General features: G+C 40.9%; 1 protein-coding gene across 1 annotated transcript in view; it reads right to left on the minus strand.

The window, feature by feature from the left end:
- Nucleotides 1–14,330: 14,330 nt before the first annotated feature.
- T265_12863 (hypothetical protein) overlaps nucleotides 14,331–16,687 on the minus strand; it is a gene marked incomplete at both ends in the record, with an annotated part of 11,555 nt that continues 9,198 nt past the window's right edge. The window contains one exon of the mRNA XM_009165898.1: nucleotides 14,331–14,410. Coding sequence (XP_009164162.1) covers nucleotides 14,331–14,410 — 80 coding nt within the window. The remainder of the gene's footprint in view (nucleotides 14,411–16,687) is intronic.

Genomic DNA, 16,687 nt, shown 5'->3' on the forward strand with positions numbered 1-16,687 from the left:
GGTGTTTTGTTAACGGTTAAACGTTCGGTCAAGTGAAGCTGGGCTGCGATGATTAGCTCCCTCTTAGACAGAATATAGCGCCGTTCATTCTTCAATCACCACCTGATCACGGACTGACAGTCTGCACGAGTGGACGTTTTGCTAAATACGGGAACTCATTATTCCCCTTAGCCACTTATTGTCTGTTGCTCATTCGAGAGGAATTGATAGTTTTTAAAGCGGATTTCTCCTTGCATCTGATGTCTACTCCGAGCAGTGTGAAAAATTGACCGTTTAGCTACGAGCGGTTGATTAGCAATGGGACTAACTGGCATTTGCACAGAATTTGGCTCTACTCATCATTCAGCCATGGAGGCCGCACCATGGTCACGCAATTTTTCCCATGAGTTGCGAATCCCTAGAAGTTTCATTCACTTCGTGAAACTATTCTTCCACTCTGTTGCCTATTGCTGTTTTCGCCTGTGCTTCTGCACAAGGAACTCTAATCTGGTGTTGTTTGGCGATGAAGTGTCGATTTCCATTTGATCTTATCAGGATCGCAAAATGGGATAATTCGAAAGGGGAAAAAAACATGTACACTTTGAGGTAACCTGTCTTCCCGGACAGAGTTTGCGCTATAATTTTGCAGCATAACATGGTACGCTGGCTATGTATCGAAACTAAGTCATACGCATAAGCATATGAATTAAACACATCTCAGGCCAGAATCGTTAGACATGTCAAATATACTGCGTAAGTTTCACGTGAATTATTTGATACGAAAATCACTTGTGGAAAAAAACATCCAGCCTCTAGCCCAGGTTTAGTTTACTTCACCCGAATTCAACAAAACACCCCAAAGGACTTCTAAAAGCAAAATATAATCTTCCCTACAGACAACACCTAGATGAAAAGAAATTAAATCCGGCTTTGACTTTTTTACAACTTATCTTTATTTTTCCGCCTCTACTTACCCAGGGAGGAATTTCCAGTCTGCGTGTCCGCCTACGACTCATGTGCTATGCTGTGGAATCTTTCAGTCTAATGGGTCTGTCTCAAAATCTAAAAGCTTTTAGTCAGCGCGCTATCCGAAATGAAAAAAGACACTCGCCATTGACTGTAAAGTGTTGCGAGAAAACGAAAAGGCTTTACAAGTGCCGCGACGGCTTGTATGTCACAGTTTAGGAAAAAAATCACACGCGATATCTTCAATATTTTGGCCGTAACACTAGATATTGCTTCAGGGTGCACTTACGATACCTAACATTCTGATAATATCCCGTCCAATGTGCCTCTCTTTAAAGTGTAAAAATTTATCAATGAACATATCGGAAAATGTAGTTTTTTATGTTGGAAAAACTTGGGCAAACTTCGGGACGCTCAATTCACATCTTCCGAAGTTGTAATTCAGCTGTTAGGGTGACGAAGCTGCTTCCCAAGTTATCAGCACATTCTTAATTTAACTGGGCTTTATCGATTTTAGAGGAGTTCATTTAATTTTTGACCGCGCTGATACTGAAGCGCAAGTTTTCAATCCAAAATCCCTATTTTTAACGTGTAAGTGATAGGTACTCTCCAAAACGATTGGACTGTCTTATAAGAAAGATGAAAATACTGACGTATTGTTCCCCAAAAACCCACAATCTGATGTTACACCTTCATGAAACTCAAATAAGCTAATTGGTCAATGAGGCCTTCGCTCGGTAATATGAAACCAACGTGGAGTGTTTTGTGCAAACTGCTTAACCAGAACAGCGAAATGGTGTACTACACTATGATAATTAAAAACCGACAAAGGTCAGCAATGTGCACTTTCCATTTAGAACGAACTCTGTATACTCCAGAGCTCCGACAGCATAAGGCCATTTAAGCACTCATTTCGGAATTGTCAATTAATAGAGACAAACTAACTTTCAGATAATATGTATGACAGTTATTTGCCAGTTAATCAGGTGGGCGTTGATTTGTTTGTTGACGCAAAATCGTCTTCCCACCAATCGAGTTTTGGTGTAATATAACCGGCGAATAAGACCCCTAGGACGTGTAATTAAAAATCACACGACGTACGGGTGGGTGGCGTAGAGTTCAACGAGCAATCACCAGGCTATATCAGCTGTTTTGTCAGCAACTATCCCGTGTATGGGCTTGAAGCACTGGCGGACTTCTGCACCCAAAGGCCCAAGTACTTTTCCATCGGTGCGGCTTAAATATCTAAACGCTGAGTGAGAATTTCCCTGTCTGGGACAGCGAATGCAAATTACTGGTATTTGATATGACTTGGACTGACACAGAGTACAGCTTCAGCAGTTTTGCTTAAAGGAGCTGGAATAGTTTAATTGAATTTCATGGTGTCCACTCGGTCAACAGCGGGTCACTCTTAAGGCACAGCGGATTTTAACACGGTTTCTCCCTCCTACGCTACTCTTTAAGATTATATTTTTAAATATTTGGTTGAGGAAATTTTGTTGTTGAATATTCTTATGTATACAAAGTAGCTTTTAAAAATTGTGATGTGTATCAGGGCATGCGATGGTAATATCAATACATTTTCCACTGTTATACTACTTATTACAATTTACTCTTCTTAGGACTTTCGTTAAAATTATTGTCATAGTTGAATCAGCAATACAAAATAATAATGGGAAGGATAAACACATGGTAAAGTATTATTATAATAAGTAATAATGATAGCGGCGATTCATTTTACCCACGGCTTATGAATAACTTCTTTTACTGTGCACTAAAAATGTCAGTGAAATCTCTTCAGTTAAACAGTCCCTGGATCAGATCATATTCTGGAGTAAATCCCAGATTTCTCATTAGTAAAATGTCAGGCACCTAATTAGAAATTTCGTTTATCAGTTGATGTGGATCAGATCCGTTAATCTGGCCGCGGGTGGATAGAAAGCTCATTTCGATGAAGAGTATTCAGTCGGCACGCCCAAGGTTCACAAATTAGAAATATTTAATTCATGATTAAATTGACAAACTGTTGCTATTTCTAGGGATCTCAGTTTCCAGGTACTTCAAATTCGATTTGTTTTATTGTTAGTGAAGGCCTAATCTTCCTAGATTTTTGACTTCAATCTAATCCGGTAATCCTTTTGGATGCCTGTTTTTAGCTACCAGTGGGTAATCAGCTGCACATAGGATTTCGAGTTTACTTAGATCAGCTGCAATAAGATTTCGGGTTTACTTAGCCTTAGAGAAAACCTTTCGGATTTAATCTTACAGGTCAGAAATGCTGTCCGATGTATTTGGCGCATAAAAAAGTTGACTAAATTTGTCTAATACTGAGCAAAAAAATCACAAATGCGAAAAATCCAACAGGCAGAATTGATCTATAAGATATCAAACGGTATGATGTATTGGTGCTTGTTCAAGATCTTGGAGTGCTTAGATGTAAAATCTTACACAATCAAACCTGGGAAGTTTATGCACACTTGAATAAGACAAAGCTTTTACCATCCGACAGGGCAATCGGTATTACCTCAGAGTAATCACCCGACAAAGTTTATGGGGTCTACAAGATATTTCCTCCTCTCCGGGATGGTAACAGTTTTTTTTAACTGAAGCTTCTGGTCATTCAATTAGGAAACAGAATGTTCTTACTGTGTCACTTGATGTCTAGGAATGATCAGATGCCTTATCCATGAGCTACAGTGGGAAACTTGGTTTCCAGAATCATATACAGTTGGGTCTGATATAACTGCATGGCTGTTCGTCAGGGAATGAAACTTTAGTACGTTGGTTCTGCAGTGATAAGACCCGGAGAGTAAATTGCTCGCGTCAGATATGGTCAAAAAGTGCTTATCAAGGACACTGTTACGATTATCACTGCTGATGAACCGCTTATGGCAAAACAGCTGAGTATTTAATCTGCTAACCGGATGGTTAGGAGCTCGAAACTCTCTGAGGTTTTATGTGATACGCACTGCCAGATACTAATAATGATAATCATGAAAGAGGTACGTGGTATTTCCAGTATTTTTGGGATAAATTAGCTCCCTTTAATGGGCGAAGCCTTTGTTGGATATTCGGATATGCCGCAAACACTTCGGTATCTTTGTGATCACCGCTCTTGAAAAGCACTATAAGTATCTGTTAAATCCGACAGTAATGTTATCATATAGTTCCGAACTAAAATACCACCTTTAGCAGCCTGACTTTATTCGTTTGAGCAGCCGAATAAAAATTCGTTTTTGACATTCTAGAGCTCTCACTGATTTGCATCGTACTTTATTTCCTTATAAATATCTTTGCAGAAGACGTAATGTTAGTATCCGAATCCAGTTGCCTTGTGGTGTTCATTTTACGAGCTTTTCGCAGTGTGTGTACTTTGAGTTGTCATATCTGGTACAAGTGCAGCACACTGGTTCCTGTTATCATCATCACAACCATCAAGAACAGTATGGCTGAGCAATACGGATGTTTTTGATGCTGCAATACATGGAGGAGAAAGAAGGGAGGTACCAGTGTTATGGTGGATACTACTGATGAGGCATGCGAGTAGTGTCCTCTCGTAAATCCGCTACACGTCTCTTGGAAAGTGGGATCTGTTACGGAATTTGTGGATTCGCTCTGTAGATTTAGCTTGCACTCGACTAACATTCAGTGAATATCCAGGAAAGTTCCGGAAGACGCGTTCAAAGAGAAGATGGGTATTCAGTTTTTGTAAACAAGGTGCATATGAGATTTCAATAGTCAGTGACTGTTCAGTTGGTGTTCCTTCAGTAAACAACTCCGCAGCGAAGACATTGTTCCTTTCACCAGCAGTAGATTTATTTTGCATTACCGATCTGCTCTATGCGGGAGGTAAGACGACCCAGCCGATGCCACTACGTGTCGGTCGAGGTGGCAAGACAATGAAGTGGATTGAGGTTATCGTGGTGGTTAGTGGGCTGAGATCCTGCCAGGGCGTCAGAGACCTAGGCAAGATGATGATTTCTGTAGCCGACCAAAATGCAAACCCTTGACCTCGATGCCCCCGGGATAACTCAGTTGATCACACAGGTTCACAAACTGCCACACACACACTCTCTCCGTGACAAACCGCTGTTCTGAATTAAGTTTAATAAGTAGTCAGCTGCAATCTACAACTGTCTCTTTACTGGTAGAAGGCTCTTTTCCTAGCGAGTTTTGGTTAGCATCAGTCCAGTAAAAATTAATCAGTGACAGTATTCAGCGGATTACGCAATATTTACTGCAATTTTCTAGTGAAAAAATCCCTAGAATAAAAATGTGAGTGATGGGAGACATATGGTCTCGCTTATGTGCTCAAAAGACCAACCAATAGACAGCTGAGTTCAGCGTAGGTTTACAATTATAGTAGAGGTTTTCGCGAACAGATGGTCCCCTATGTTCCAACCACACCTGGACAGCCGCAGATGGCAGTTATCCGACCCATGTCGTCGACCGGGCCACCACCACAGCTACACTGTCATGACATACACTTCTTGGAAATATGTTCACACAGATAACATTTGGCCAACATTCTGCTCGGATTTCGAATCCTCCGAGCATCCATGAAAACTGCATGTCCTTCAGCTTCCACCTGACAAACTTCGAAGTTCCATCACAGCACTTGTTAATTTTGCACATGTGACAACTGGGAAATGGATTACTTCGTCAACAGAACACATTGTAACCTTGGGTGGAATAGACAGTACTGCGAAGGGTCGTTTCTTCATAATTTGGTATATCAGCGTAGAGCGACGGACTTCGCCGTTGTGCTCTTGGATTTTGCAAAGTACGAGCATGTGTGCTTCTCTTGATGAACGAACTTTAAAGGTGGATTTCATCAATAGAGATGAGCTTTCAGTGTCCAACCATTCTCTAAACAGTCAAAGAACTTTGGCAGGTGGGATTCGCTAGCGATTTTCCCTTGTTTGAACTATCCTAGGGAGAGACAAGCCCAGGCCACTACTCTGTGAGTCAGATTAGACGAGCTAAATGCTCATGCCAATGAACAGCACAATTCTTTCTGAATACAACATTAACTCAGTGGTGACTCGCCGTAAGTAGATTTTGAAGTTCAACTCTTTCCTTTGGGACCCAATACACACAGGCTTTTGGCGGTTAGCTATTACGGCGAGTTTTCTCCACATTTCTGCTTACCTTATCGGCAAACGTTGATTGTGTTTTGAAACCACATATTAGGTTCGCATTGCGAAATGTGTAGTTCAAATTCTCCAAATCTAGACATTGTTTTGAAATAAAATAACACTGGGGGAAGGTATGTCACGTGTCGGAACCTAAAACAACTTGGTCACATTGTTCATCCTCAACAATTCATTGGTTGCCGACAGCGCAACAAAACGCAGAGTGATTACTTCTACAAAGCAAAAGAAGATTTTTTCGAAAGAATTCACAGTTTGGCGCATGCAGTGGCGTGTATATGCGTGCGGATTGCCAACATGATGACATGTTTTCCTCAGGTTTTCATCTTCTGGAAGCTTGATGGATACACTGTCTGCGTAACGAAACATGGATCCTTGAATGTATTGATTGCATATTTTCAAACAAAATGGTTAATTCGGAAACAGAGTAATTTTTCTTGCTTTGAAGAAATCGGCTGTCAGGGGCAATATAGGGTAGACAGCCTTTCTTATAGTAAATGCGCGGTGCCCTCAACCATATCATACAAGATCGTCGGATGATAAACGCGATTCGATGAATACGAGTACAGTAATATAGCATGCCTCGATCACTCGTTTCATGATGTTGTCACTAACACCTTTGGATGTCCAGAGAAACATCATTTAATTTTCCGCATCGTGAGTGTACCATATAAGTAGTTAAGTGGTTATTAACGGTGTCATGTTAATCGAGTACCCTCCATTGAATTATGGCAGAAGTTTAACGGAGTTTTCAATCAGGTTTCTGCTCCCAGGATGAATTATAGACTCGAATACCACAGACAGCTGAATAAATTAGGCTAGGCTGAGCGGTAGCAAAATTAGAGAGAGAACTCATTTGAAAGACTGCAAATTCTGCGGAAATTATTTGCATTCTGGCGTATTTTCCAAGAGCACTCATGTGGAAAGGATATAGCAACTGGAAGACCAGATCACTGCATCTTCATTGGATCGTTGCGAATGTTGCGGGACACTTGTATGTAGCCAGACTGTTCAGTTCCTTGGGTGATTTGCTGTGGATAGATGCGCTGTCCTCACGTAGGCTAGGCGTCCCCCCCGCGCCGCTTACTCTTATGCAAAGTCGAATTGGTCAACTCGTGTGTTGTTCATAGTTAGCGCTGGCGGGAAATTCAGTACCAATGTTTCTACGTCGGGTAACGTCGTGAGCAGCTAGGAAGTTTCATCCTTAGCCCCTGCGCCAGTCATAGACCAGTGAACATGATGGAAAACATACGGCTGTTCGAAGCATCACAAGAATTAGTGACATGTGGCCACCATCCAGTAGACCTGTACTCGTGCACCCTGACCGTCTCATATGAGATGCGTATTCACCAGAGGGGGAATATGCAAATCAGTTTCAAACAAAACCTTTCACTGCCTTTGTTCTATGCTGAGCTATGCTGACCTGTCTGTCTGGGCCAGTGTCCATCAAATATGAACACAAACAAACGCACATTCCAGGGTATTCCTTTTGCGGATCCATCACACAATGCGCTAAAAAGTAACAAAAATTCAGCCTAGCGACACCGCGCCTGAAGCATGGTTTCTCAAAAATAGCCAGCCAGATAACGGATACAATGCTCGTCAGTGTGTCAAAGATTTGTTGGAGGCATCAATGAGATAGGGGTGTTTTTGGAAGCCGCCGGCTGATTGACATAAACAGCGTCAATGTAAGTTGGTGCAGTGTCAGTTAATGAACTGCACTAGTAGGTGGGAAGATTCCGTTCGCTTTCGGGAACACATGGTTACGGGTGCTCTCAATAGATCAACTCTGTTTCTGTGTTTAAAACATCAAAACAAAACGCTTCATAGTTTTTTTTATTCAAATACGCTATGCACTCAGGAATGTACTTTCAGAATTTTTGTATTGACCAACTTCAAGAGCAACTAAATTGGAAAATAATCCTGCTTCTCTCGCCAAATAATATAAAGGCCTGTGTATTTACACCTAATCTTGTTTTGGCATAGATTTTTGCAATTTTTTCATCTGCATCTGGATCACAACTTGAGACCGGCAAAGTAGGCGGAGTGTTCGAAAGGCCTTGGAATGAGGCGATACGTCTTCAGCCTCTCTGAACTACCACTTTATCGAAAGCATTTTTTGACGGCCGATCACCGCATTTAATGAGTCTGCCATGGAAATCTTCGACATTCTATCGCCTAAAAAACGCAGAACGTTGCTTTAGAGTCTGAGACAGGCAGCGTTGTCAAATTGTATGTACTGACCTGTCATTTTGGGATGCACGTAACTCTCTATCGACGCATGCTTTCTTATCGACAGAACAACAGCTGTTAGTTTTCACAAGTACACTATATTTCTGGACGGGTTTAATGAAATTATCCTAGTTACAGGTAGATTCGATGAGAATCTCACCAGCCGAATAAAACATCACCCAACTACCTACTATAGCCTGTGAGCAACGCTATTTTGCCTGCCAGATGTTGCCCACAAACAGTGGGTCAAACGGACATGCCATGGCAACTGCGACGGTTTGTCTGCGAACTAGACGTTTGGACTGAAACTGGACGTACAGGTTACAGAGTGAAGTCAATTTTTCCAATGTTGTCGGTATTCTGGTATAACAAACTTTTCTAATTCGGTCTGGAATTAAAAGGGATTGTATGCTCTAACAGATGTTGTCTAGATGAGCTCAATTTAGGGAGCTGATCCACAGTTGTTGCCTCTAAAACTGGTTTATAATCTGTGTCACATCACAGCAAAACTTGAGCTTGATATCCCGCATCTGTCATAATTATTTGTGCATCACCTCCTTTTTATCCACATTCGCGCTTGTCTCCTCCATTCAAGAAAGATGGCAGGTGTAGTCCCGTTACAGATATGTATTTCTAGTAGGCGGGGAATTTGAAAGCACATTCGTAACACAAGCAACCTCTTGGGATATTACTTAGCATTTGAGTGGGCTGATTACTTATTCAAAGTGTTTTGGAGAGAGAACGGTGCAACATTCTACCAAATTGATTTTGAGGCCTAATACATGAGTGGGACTCCTGCAGGTAGTTCCGCAGGACTGGGTGACTGGGTGGTGGAAGTTATTCCATACCCATCTGTCCACAACTTGAGAAATAAAAGGAATAAAAGAGATTCATCAGGATTTGGATTGGGTTCAAACTTACTGACTGGAAGATAAACAGTTCGAATCCATCTCTAGCGTTTCGAATGTTCATGGCTAGGATTGGTTAACCAGACAGTGTTTCGGGTGGCATGGTAGCTAGACATCAAGTGGATGTTACGTCAAGTGACTATGATTTCATACGTCAGGGATAAAATCACTCTTCAGCACAAACCTCATCTAATTAACAGAAAATTACTGACTTTATTTTCTCAAGAGTGTTTTCACTTTTACCCAACGTTTGAATTTCAGTGCAGGGTAATCAACTGCACATTTTCTACGCTTTTGGAAAATTCATTGTTCTGTCACCGTCATTGCTTAACAGTTAGATCAAATGTAGCACACTGCAGTGCTGAGTTTGATATCTAGCGTTCAACCGCAATTTTCACAAGTCATTTGTAGATCGGTGGTTCACGCCTTGTTACTCTTAGATACGCTTCCTTCTTTTGTCTTCCAAGGATAAAAAGCTCAGAGCAGAGTGTTAAATGTGTGTGCAAAATAATTTATTGATTTCGCTTCAAAGAACAATATTCACTAGGTTGCGACGGTGGTTCTTGCTAGCCATGTTGTATGTGACTATGGACTGCACACCGACGGATTTGCGGAGTTGCATTTGTCTAACAGATGCTCGAAAATTACACAATAGAAATAGTGTACAACGTTTGCAACCGGTTTACTCCTTTGATAGTAGTAATAGCAGGCTCACCGAAGCTCAAGAGGATACGAACGACTTGATTACAGGAAAGTCATCTTATTTACCGTTGAATTACATGTTAGTCAGTTAGTAGCGGCATACTACATTGTCTAATTGACCAGCAGGAGACCCTGAATTCGAATCTTCCCAGAGAGCCCAGAGGTACACACTACTGACGGTTCAAAAAAGACAAAAATGCAAACAACTTATCCGAATATTCGCTAGGAATTATCTATTTAATTAAAAAAAACAGGACAGAATTCTTTTCTGAAATACTTGTGTGATGCAGGCTTGATTCGTCTAGAATCTACGGCAGTTGTCCAACAAATTATCAAAGTCAACTTACCCAATCACGGGAACTATCATCATAACAGGAAATGTCATCGGGAAATTCGTAAACAATTAACTTGTTTCAGTACTCCTGGGTGAGTTAATAATCCATAGAGCAGTCGTATCCGGTAGGCTCATAAATGCTCACTATCAAGTCAATTCCCTCACGTGATTGCCTTGAAGTTTACAATGTACATTGTAGGAAATATATTGGTCGCTACCATGTTCATTAGAATCAAATGGTCCCCGGAGTTCATTTATCAGTCAGTACGTAGCATCAAAGAGTTCAAAGTGAGGGTGCCAGTGAACCGAGAAAATGAAAGCCTAAACAGGTCGTAAAATACTGGAAATGACACGGTGGGCAGCTGGCCAATTTCCTTTTATATCTGCCGCCTGAACAACAAGATACCAGTGAATGCCACCCTAGAGGAAATGCCTAGTTACGCAAAAAAAGTAAGATTTACGGTCGTTTTCATGTGATTCATTGAAGACATTGAGACAAACCGAAAAAACGATGCGATATTTGATCAAGAATTTCCAACCATGGTGGGTTTTTATACCACATTTTGAAGTTTTCAAGTTGTATTTGTAGTCATGTGAGTCGTAAATATCAGGATGACAAAATGTCGAAGTGTCAGGCTAACAACTGAAAAAAAATCACAAAGCAAGTATTACAGAATCCATGTCTCATCACGAGTGTTCACAAACTTTTGTGCCTCAAAATGCAATGCAGCGATAGGGTAATATTGGTTCCTGATTTAATTGTTTTTTCCCCATCTTCAAGTTACGACTTTGGAACAGACAGGCTTACTAAGTATACTGCAATATTTCCACATGATTCAAGCTAGATTTAAGTAATCTCCGTCGTACAGACTAGAGAAAAAATCAGTAACTTATCAGTCTTACGAAAAACAAAACGAGCAAACGTCCCACTCGAGGTGTTCTCCTCAGATTTGTATTTACCACCTGAATTTTGTCCACATTGTAGGGTTTCTAGATGAAGAGCATATTTTGTTCTTTTCTTTCACTTTGGTAAACACTTCATGAGTTTGCTTCACCAAACACTGAAGTGCCGCCTAACGAGGACAGGTGTGATTGTCGTGGAACGGCTCTACTCAAAGAATAAAAATATAATTTGATTAAAGGGGATCGATTATGCAAACAATGTTTACCGTACTCTGCGTCTTTAAATTGGAACAGCTGAATGGTGAAGTTTTGAACAAATGAGTTGTAAACTTTCCGGGTAGTTTTTTCAAAAAACAAAACGAGCAAACGTCCCACTCGAGGTGTTCTCCTCAGATTTGTATTTACCACCTGAATTTTGTCCACATTGTAGGGTTTCTAGATGAAGAGCATATTTTGTTCTTTTCTTTCACTTTGGTAAACACTTCATGAGTTTGCTTCACCAAACACTGAAGTGCCGCCTAACGAGGACAGGTGTGATTGTCGTGGAACGGCTCTACTCAAAGAATAAAAATATAATTTGATTAAAGGGGATCGATTATGCAAACAATGTTTACCGTACTCTGCGTCTTTAAATTGGAACAGCTGAATGGTGAAGTTTTGAACAAATGAGTTGTAAACTTTCCGGGTAGTTTTTTCAACTTCCTGGTCAATGAAAACAACGTGAAAACCAGATGTATACTTGCAACTTTGCAACGTTTGGCCTGGGATTTGTCAGTTGTTTGAATCTCCGATCTAATGTTTCTGACTAAATCTTTCATACCAAGCCCAAAACCAGATGCATACTTGCAACTTTGCAACGTTTAGCCTGGGATTTGTCAGTTGTTTGAGTCTCCGATCTAGTGTTTCTGACTAAATCTTTCATACCAAGCCATCAGAGGACGCATTCCTAGCCTACAACGTTTTACTTCTCCTCTGCATCGAGATTACGGTTGGAGATGACGCTGCCGTTAGCCATAGAATATCCCAGCTACAAGTAGTTATCTCACGTAAGTTTTTTCGTGATTGAAGCTTACCAAAATATAATAGGTAGTGTTATAAAACCCAAGCGTCCCCGGTGCTGTTTATTTTCCCCCATAACCAGTTTGCCTCCAACAAGCACAGGTAAACCAGTATTATTACAGTAGATTCATACACATCGTGTTCACATCTCTGCTTCTGCTATGACCAAAAATATACATCATTGCAATCACAGGGAAAACCGGGCCTTATCCTCACTTGTTTTGTAAGAGACAACCCAAAACAGCGACACATTAAAGCAATGTAGACACGAATTCGGTACATACTACAAATAATCACATGTAATCAAAGGAAGTATTCCTGTGGTCTCAAGCACATGTTATACCAACTGAATGGAAATTTGGAAACAGGATGGTCAATGGATCTCCATAAACCAAAAATATTGAATCACTAGCGAATCACTGGCGAGATGGCCCAAGTGGTTCGAGCGCGAATTTCCTGACCGGAAGGTTCGTGGTTCGAATCCGACCTCTGCCTCTCGATTTCCCCTGTCTAGGCTTGGGCAACCTGGCAGTATCCTAGCCCTCGTGCTTCCTTCGGGTGGCATGGCAGTTAGGCACCGGAAGGGTGCTACAGCTGAACGCTTTCTTTCTTTTCTTACACCCAGTCGCATGCCCATTCGGTTTCCAAGGGAGACCCAAGTGTATCTTCCGTTTATAACGTTCTTCACATGAGTGGGCTACGCCGGCACGCCTCGTTTTTTCTATTGGCACACTAGTATCTCAATACGTTGTAGGAAAGTAACACCGCCGGTAAAGTTGCTGAAAAAATTTGACAATCCATTACTAGCTTCTTCCTATTTGAGGGTCACCATGTAGACACATTTCCTGAGTTTCTGTCCAACTTGTGTCATACGTAAACAGATTGCATGAAACTGCACTCATCTGAGGTCTGATGCAGCACCTTCAGTTGATGGAGGACATCACAAACGTGAGATTCTTTTTGGTCCTCCTTGAAAACCAAGCTGGCCCGCAAATGAGTGGATTTTGCTAACACGTTGTAGAAAAGTAACACCGCCGGTAAAGTTGCTGAAAAACTTTGACAATCCATTACTAGCTTCTTCCTATTTGAGGGTCACCATGTAGACACATTTCCTGAGTTTCTGTCCAACTTGTGTCATACGTAAACAGATTGCATGAAACTGCACTCATCTGAGGTCTGATGCAGCACCTTCAGTTGATGGAGGACATCACAAACGTGAGATTCTTTTTGGTCCTCCTTGAAAACCAAGCTGGCCCGCAAATGAGTGGATTTTGCTAACATCTTACGTTTGTACGTGTGTGTTCACCCACCAAACTTCCAGTTTCATAAATCTAGTGCTCGTTGTAAATTTCTCTAGAGTAAGAAACGCACACAGCCTCTTCAGGCAGTAGGTTACCACGTAACCGTCTCGTTGGCGATCCGCGGTCGGTTGTTTTGACATTAGCTTTGAGTAGAAAAATCCCAGAAAACTGGATGGTCTCAACAGAAGCTTTGTGTGATCACGGCTAAAGAGCCATTCTATTGAAGAGGTTTATGATTGGTGGGTTAATTATTGAGAATTCTTGACCTGAGAGCCAGAACGACCAAGTCAATATAAAGGATTGTTTCAGAATAATTGATTTTAGCACCCATCTTTTGGACCGGAGAGCAGTAACACCACAAAAAACTATTGGTTTGCGATGTAACAAGTTAGGAAGTGCCAGCGACGACCAAATTCAAATTTCAGGACGAGTGTCTGCCGCTTTTACTCAAACATTGTTAGAGTGTTGCAAATGGCAGTGGTCGTAAATCAAGTTCATTACTTCCACTCACGTCAACCGTCCATTCAACAAACTACATGGCGTCAGCCGGCCAGATTTATCGATTTGGGCACGTGACCCCTTAGTGGGATTTCTTCTTAGCGTGCGTGCAGCGCAAAGATTGATGACAAGGCTTTTTCGCGCGGGGTGCAAGTTTTAACAACACGGTCATCATTTATATTTCGTTGGGTGGTCCTTACTTGGTAGGAAAACAAACCATCATTTTCTGGCGGAAATCTTAACGAACGCCTCTTGCTTATTTCACAACCACAACGCCCAAATAGATCGCGTTTGTTTACGCAAGTTCTTGTGATAAGAGAAAGATGGGCTTAAAGCCGATGCTGGCGACAAAGTAGAGAAGAATTTCGGAGGCAACTACAAAAGGAATACGTTAAAACAACCACTCCAAAATAAACAACCACATCGACTAACTTAAGCCAAGTTATTTTTGGGTAGTTGATCCTGACATGAGTTCGAAAACCAGGCAGCACAATAGCATTAACGACTAAATAATGTGATTTAGTTCTTCTCATTTTTCAGAAGGTTGGTGAGAAGGAAAGGCCCCTAAATCTTCTTGGGACAGCAGACTGTCCATCAACAACACAAAGACAATTTTGTTCTTTCCTGGGCCCATCAGTTGGTCCAGTCACTGAGGTCACTGAAAGATTCACCTGCGATTTAGTCGCCCATTGTTGCGAACTTCGTTTTCAAATGAGTCTATCTCACTTATGACCTATGGCTGTCATTATTTCCAGATTTGTTCTGATTTTATTCGGGGTAATGTTTAGATAGATAGAAGGATAAATAGATAGATAGATAGATAGATAGATAGAGAGATAGATAGATAGATAGATAGAATGATAGATATGTTGTTAGATATATAGTTGGATAGATAGATAAATAGATATACATTTAGATGGATGGATAGTTAGATACATAGATAGATAGATAGATAGATAGAAAGATAGATAGATAGATAGATAGATAAACAGATTATTTGCGACATTTCTACTTTCTTGTCACAAACTTTAGCCACGTTTAACTTAAATATAATCTTCCAGTGCTCCCTTAGTGGTCACTCAACGTTCTGGAGTTTTTCTAGAATGCACTATTTACCTTGACCAGTGTAACATAGATTCACTCACTGGGGAGTAGTTCTCTGCAGTGAATTAAAACAAGTGACTTTGTGCAATTTTAACCATCTTCAGGAATGAAGCCTCTGCAGTCCTCCGGTAGACTCTCTGTTGTGCTGTAGCTCACCCGGCTGTCGTGATAACATATGGGCATGCATATAGTGCCTGGTGCATCTCATCATTGTTTCATTCGTGTCTATTCGTATGTGGTGGGACACAAGGAAGCTTATCGTTGTTTCATTCGTGTCTATTCGTATGTGGTATTGAAATACGCAGAATTACATGATAGGTCGTCCCTCTTGCCGATTTCTTTTTGGATGACTGACTGGTTCAAGGGGATGGAGCGGGTGGTTTAATTTTGCATGTAATTTTCTCCTATGTGAAGAGTTCTACCCAGGTGAAATGTCAGCAAAAATGTCCTTTGATTGTTTGATCTAGGTTAAAATGAAAGCAATTCTAATGCTTTCCTGCTCGGTTAGCAACGGAAAATTGTCAGACGATCGTGTTGAATAGTGATTAGATGCAGTACGTTCTATGAGTATTTTCCCAGAATGATTAACTAATTGTAGGAACTTATATCATATTTCGTCTAGTTTCGTATTCACCATGGGGACAAAACATAACATAGAATGCATTTATACCAGACAAAAACTTCAGTCAACCTTAGTGTGACATGTTTGTGACGAACGGCATCATTTGTAAATATCCTTTTAAACTGTAAGTTTCTCTATAAAACCCTCTGTTGCGATAGGATGTTGGGTAGAACCATCTGAACCACCTCTATTGTTAGCAAACACGAAGTATTTTTTCAGTATGGTGGACCCTTGGGCTTGGCTATCTAAATAGACTCTCGGTTTTGAAGGAACTGGTTTATTCCGGTCCCTTATGCAATAACAAAAAAGCCACATGTCCAAATGAAACTGAAAACTACAAAAGACCTTTGAGACCTCCTCAGGCCTTAAAAATGCCCAGCATAACCCTAGCTTTCATTTACTTTATCAGATAGAATTTCCACTCATGATGAGCCTAAGCCGATGCTTCTGAAAATGTGATGTTGCAGAAGCTCCAAGCTGTTGAAAGTTTGGGTTATTTTTATGGCCTTTATAAGATTTGAAAATCAGACGTATTTTTTGCATTACGATTGGATAAGCGAGTGTGGGAAATGATCGATACGTAACAATAACTCACATACTGATCAAGGTAGATAATGATTTAGACGGCAAGTCGCCAAATTAGGCAGCTCAGAGATATGCAGATCAGTAAACGGCGAAATGAATGGTATAAACTCTGGAACCATGGGGAGCTTCACTACCTACTTTCTTATGATGGAATTTAGCGCATTATTGTACCCAATGAGAGTTTATGTCTATCGTCCAATTCGCAGGATTTATGCCTCACACAGGGGCAGAGAAACAGAATAAAAAAATACAAACAATCAATAAATTTATCTCAAATAGAATTGCTGATTTGCAGCTCGTTCGATTGTCACATTTGAGTAGCCTCATTCTGTCAAGATGAG

Source organism: Opisthorchis viverrini, assembly GCF_000715545.1.
Source record: "Opisthorchis viverrini unplaced genomic scaffold opera_v5_19, whole genome shotgun sequence".
NCBI classification, from domain to species: domain Eukaryota; kingdom Metazoa; phylum Platyhelminthes; class Trematoda; order Opisthorchiida; family Opisthorchiidae; genus Opisthorchis; species Opisthorchis viverrini.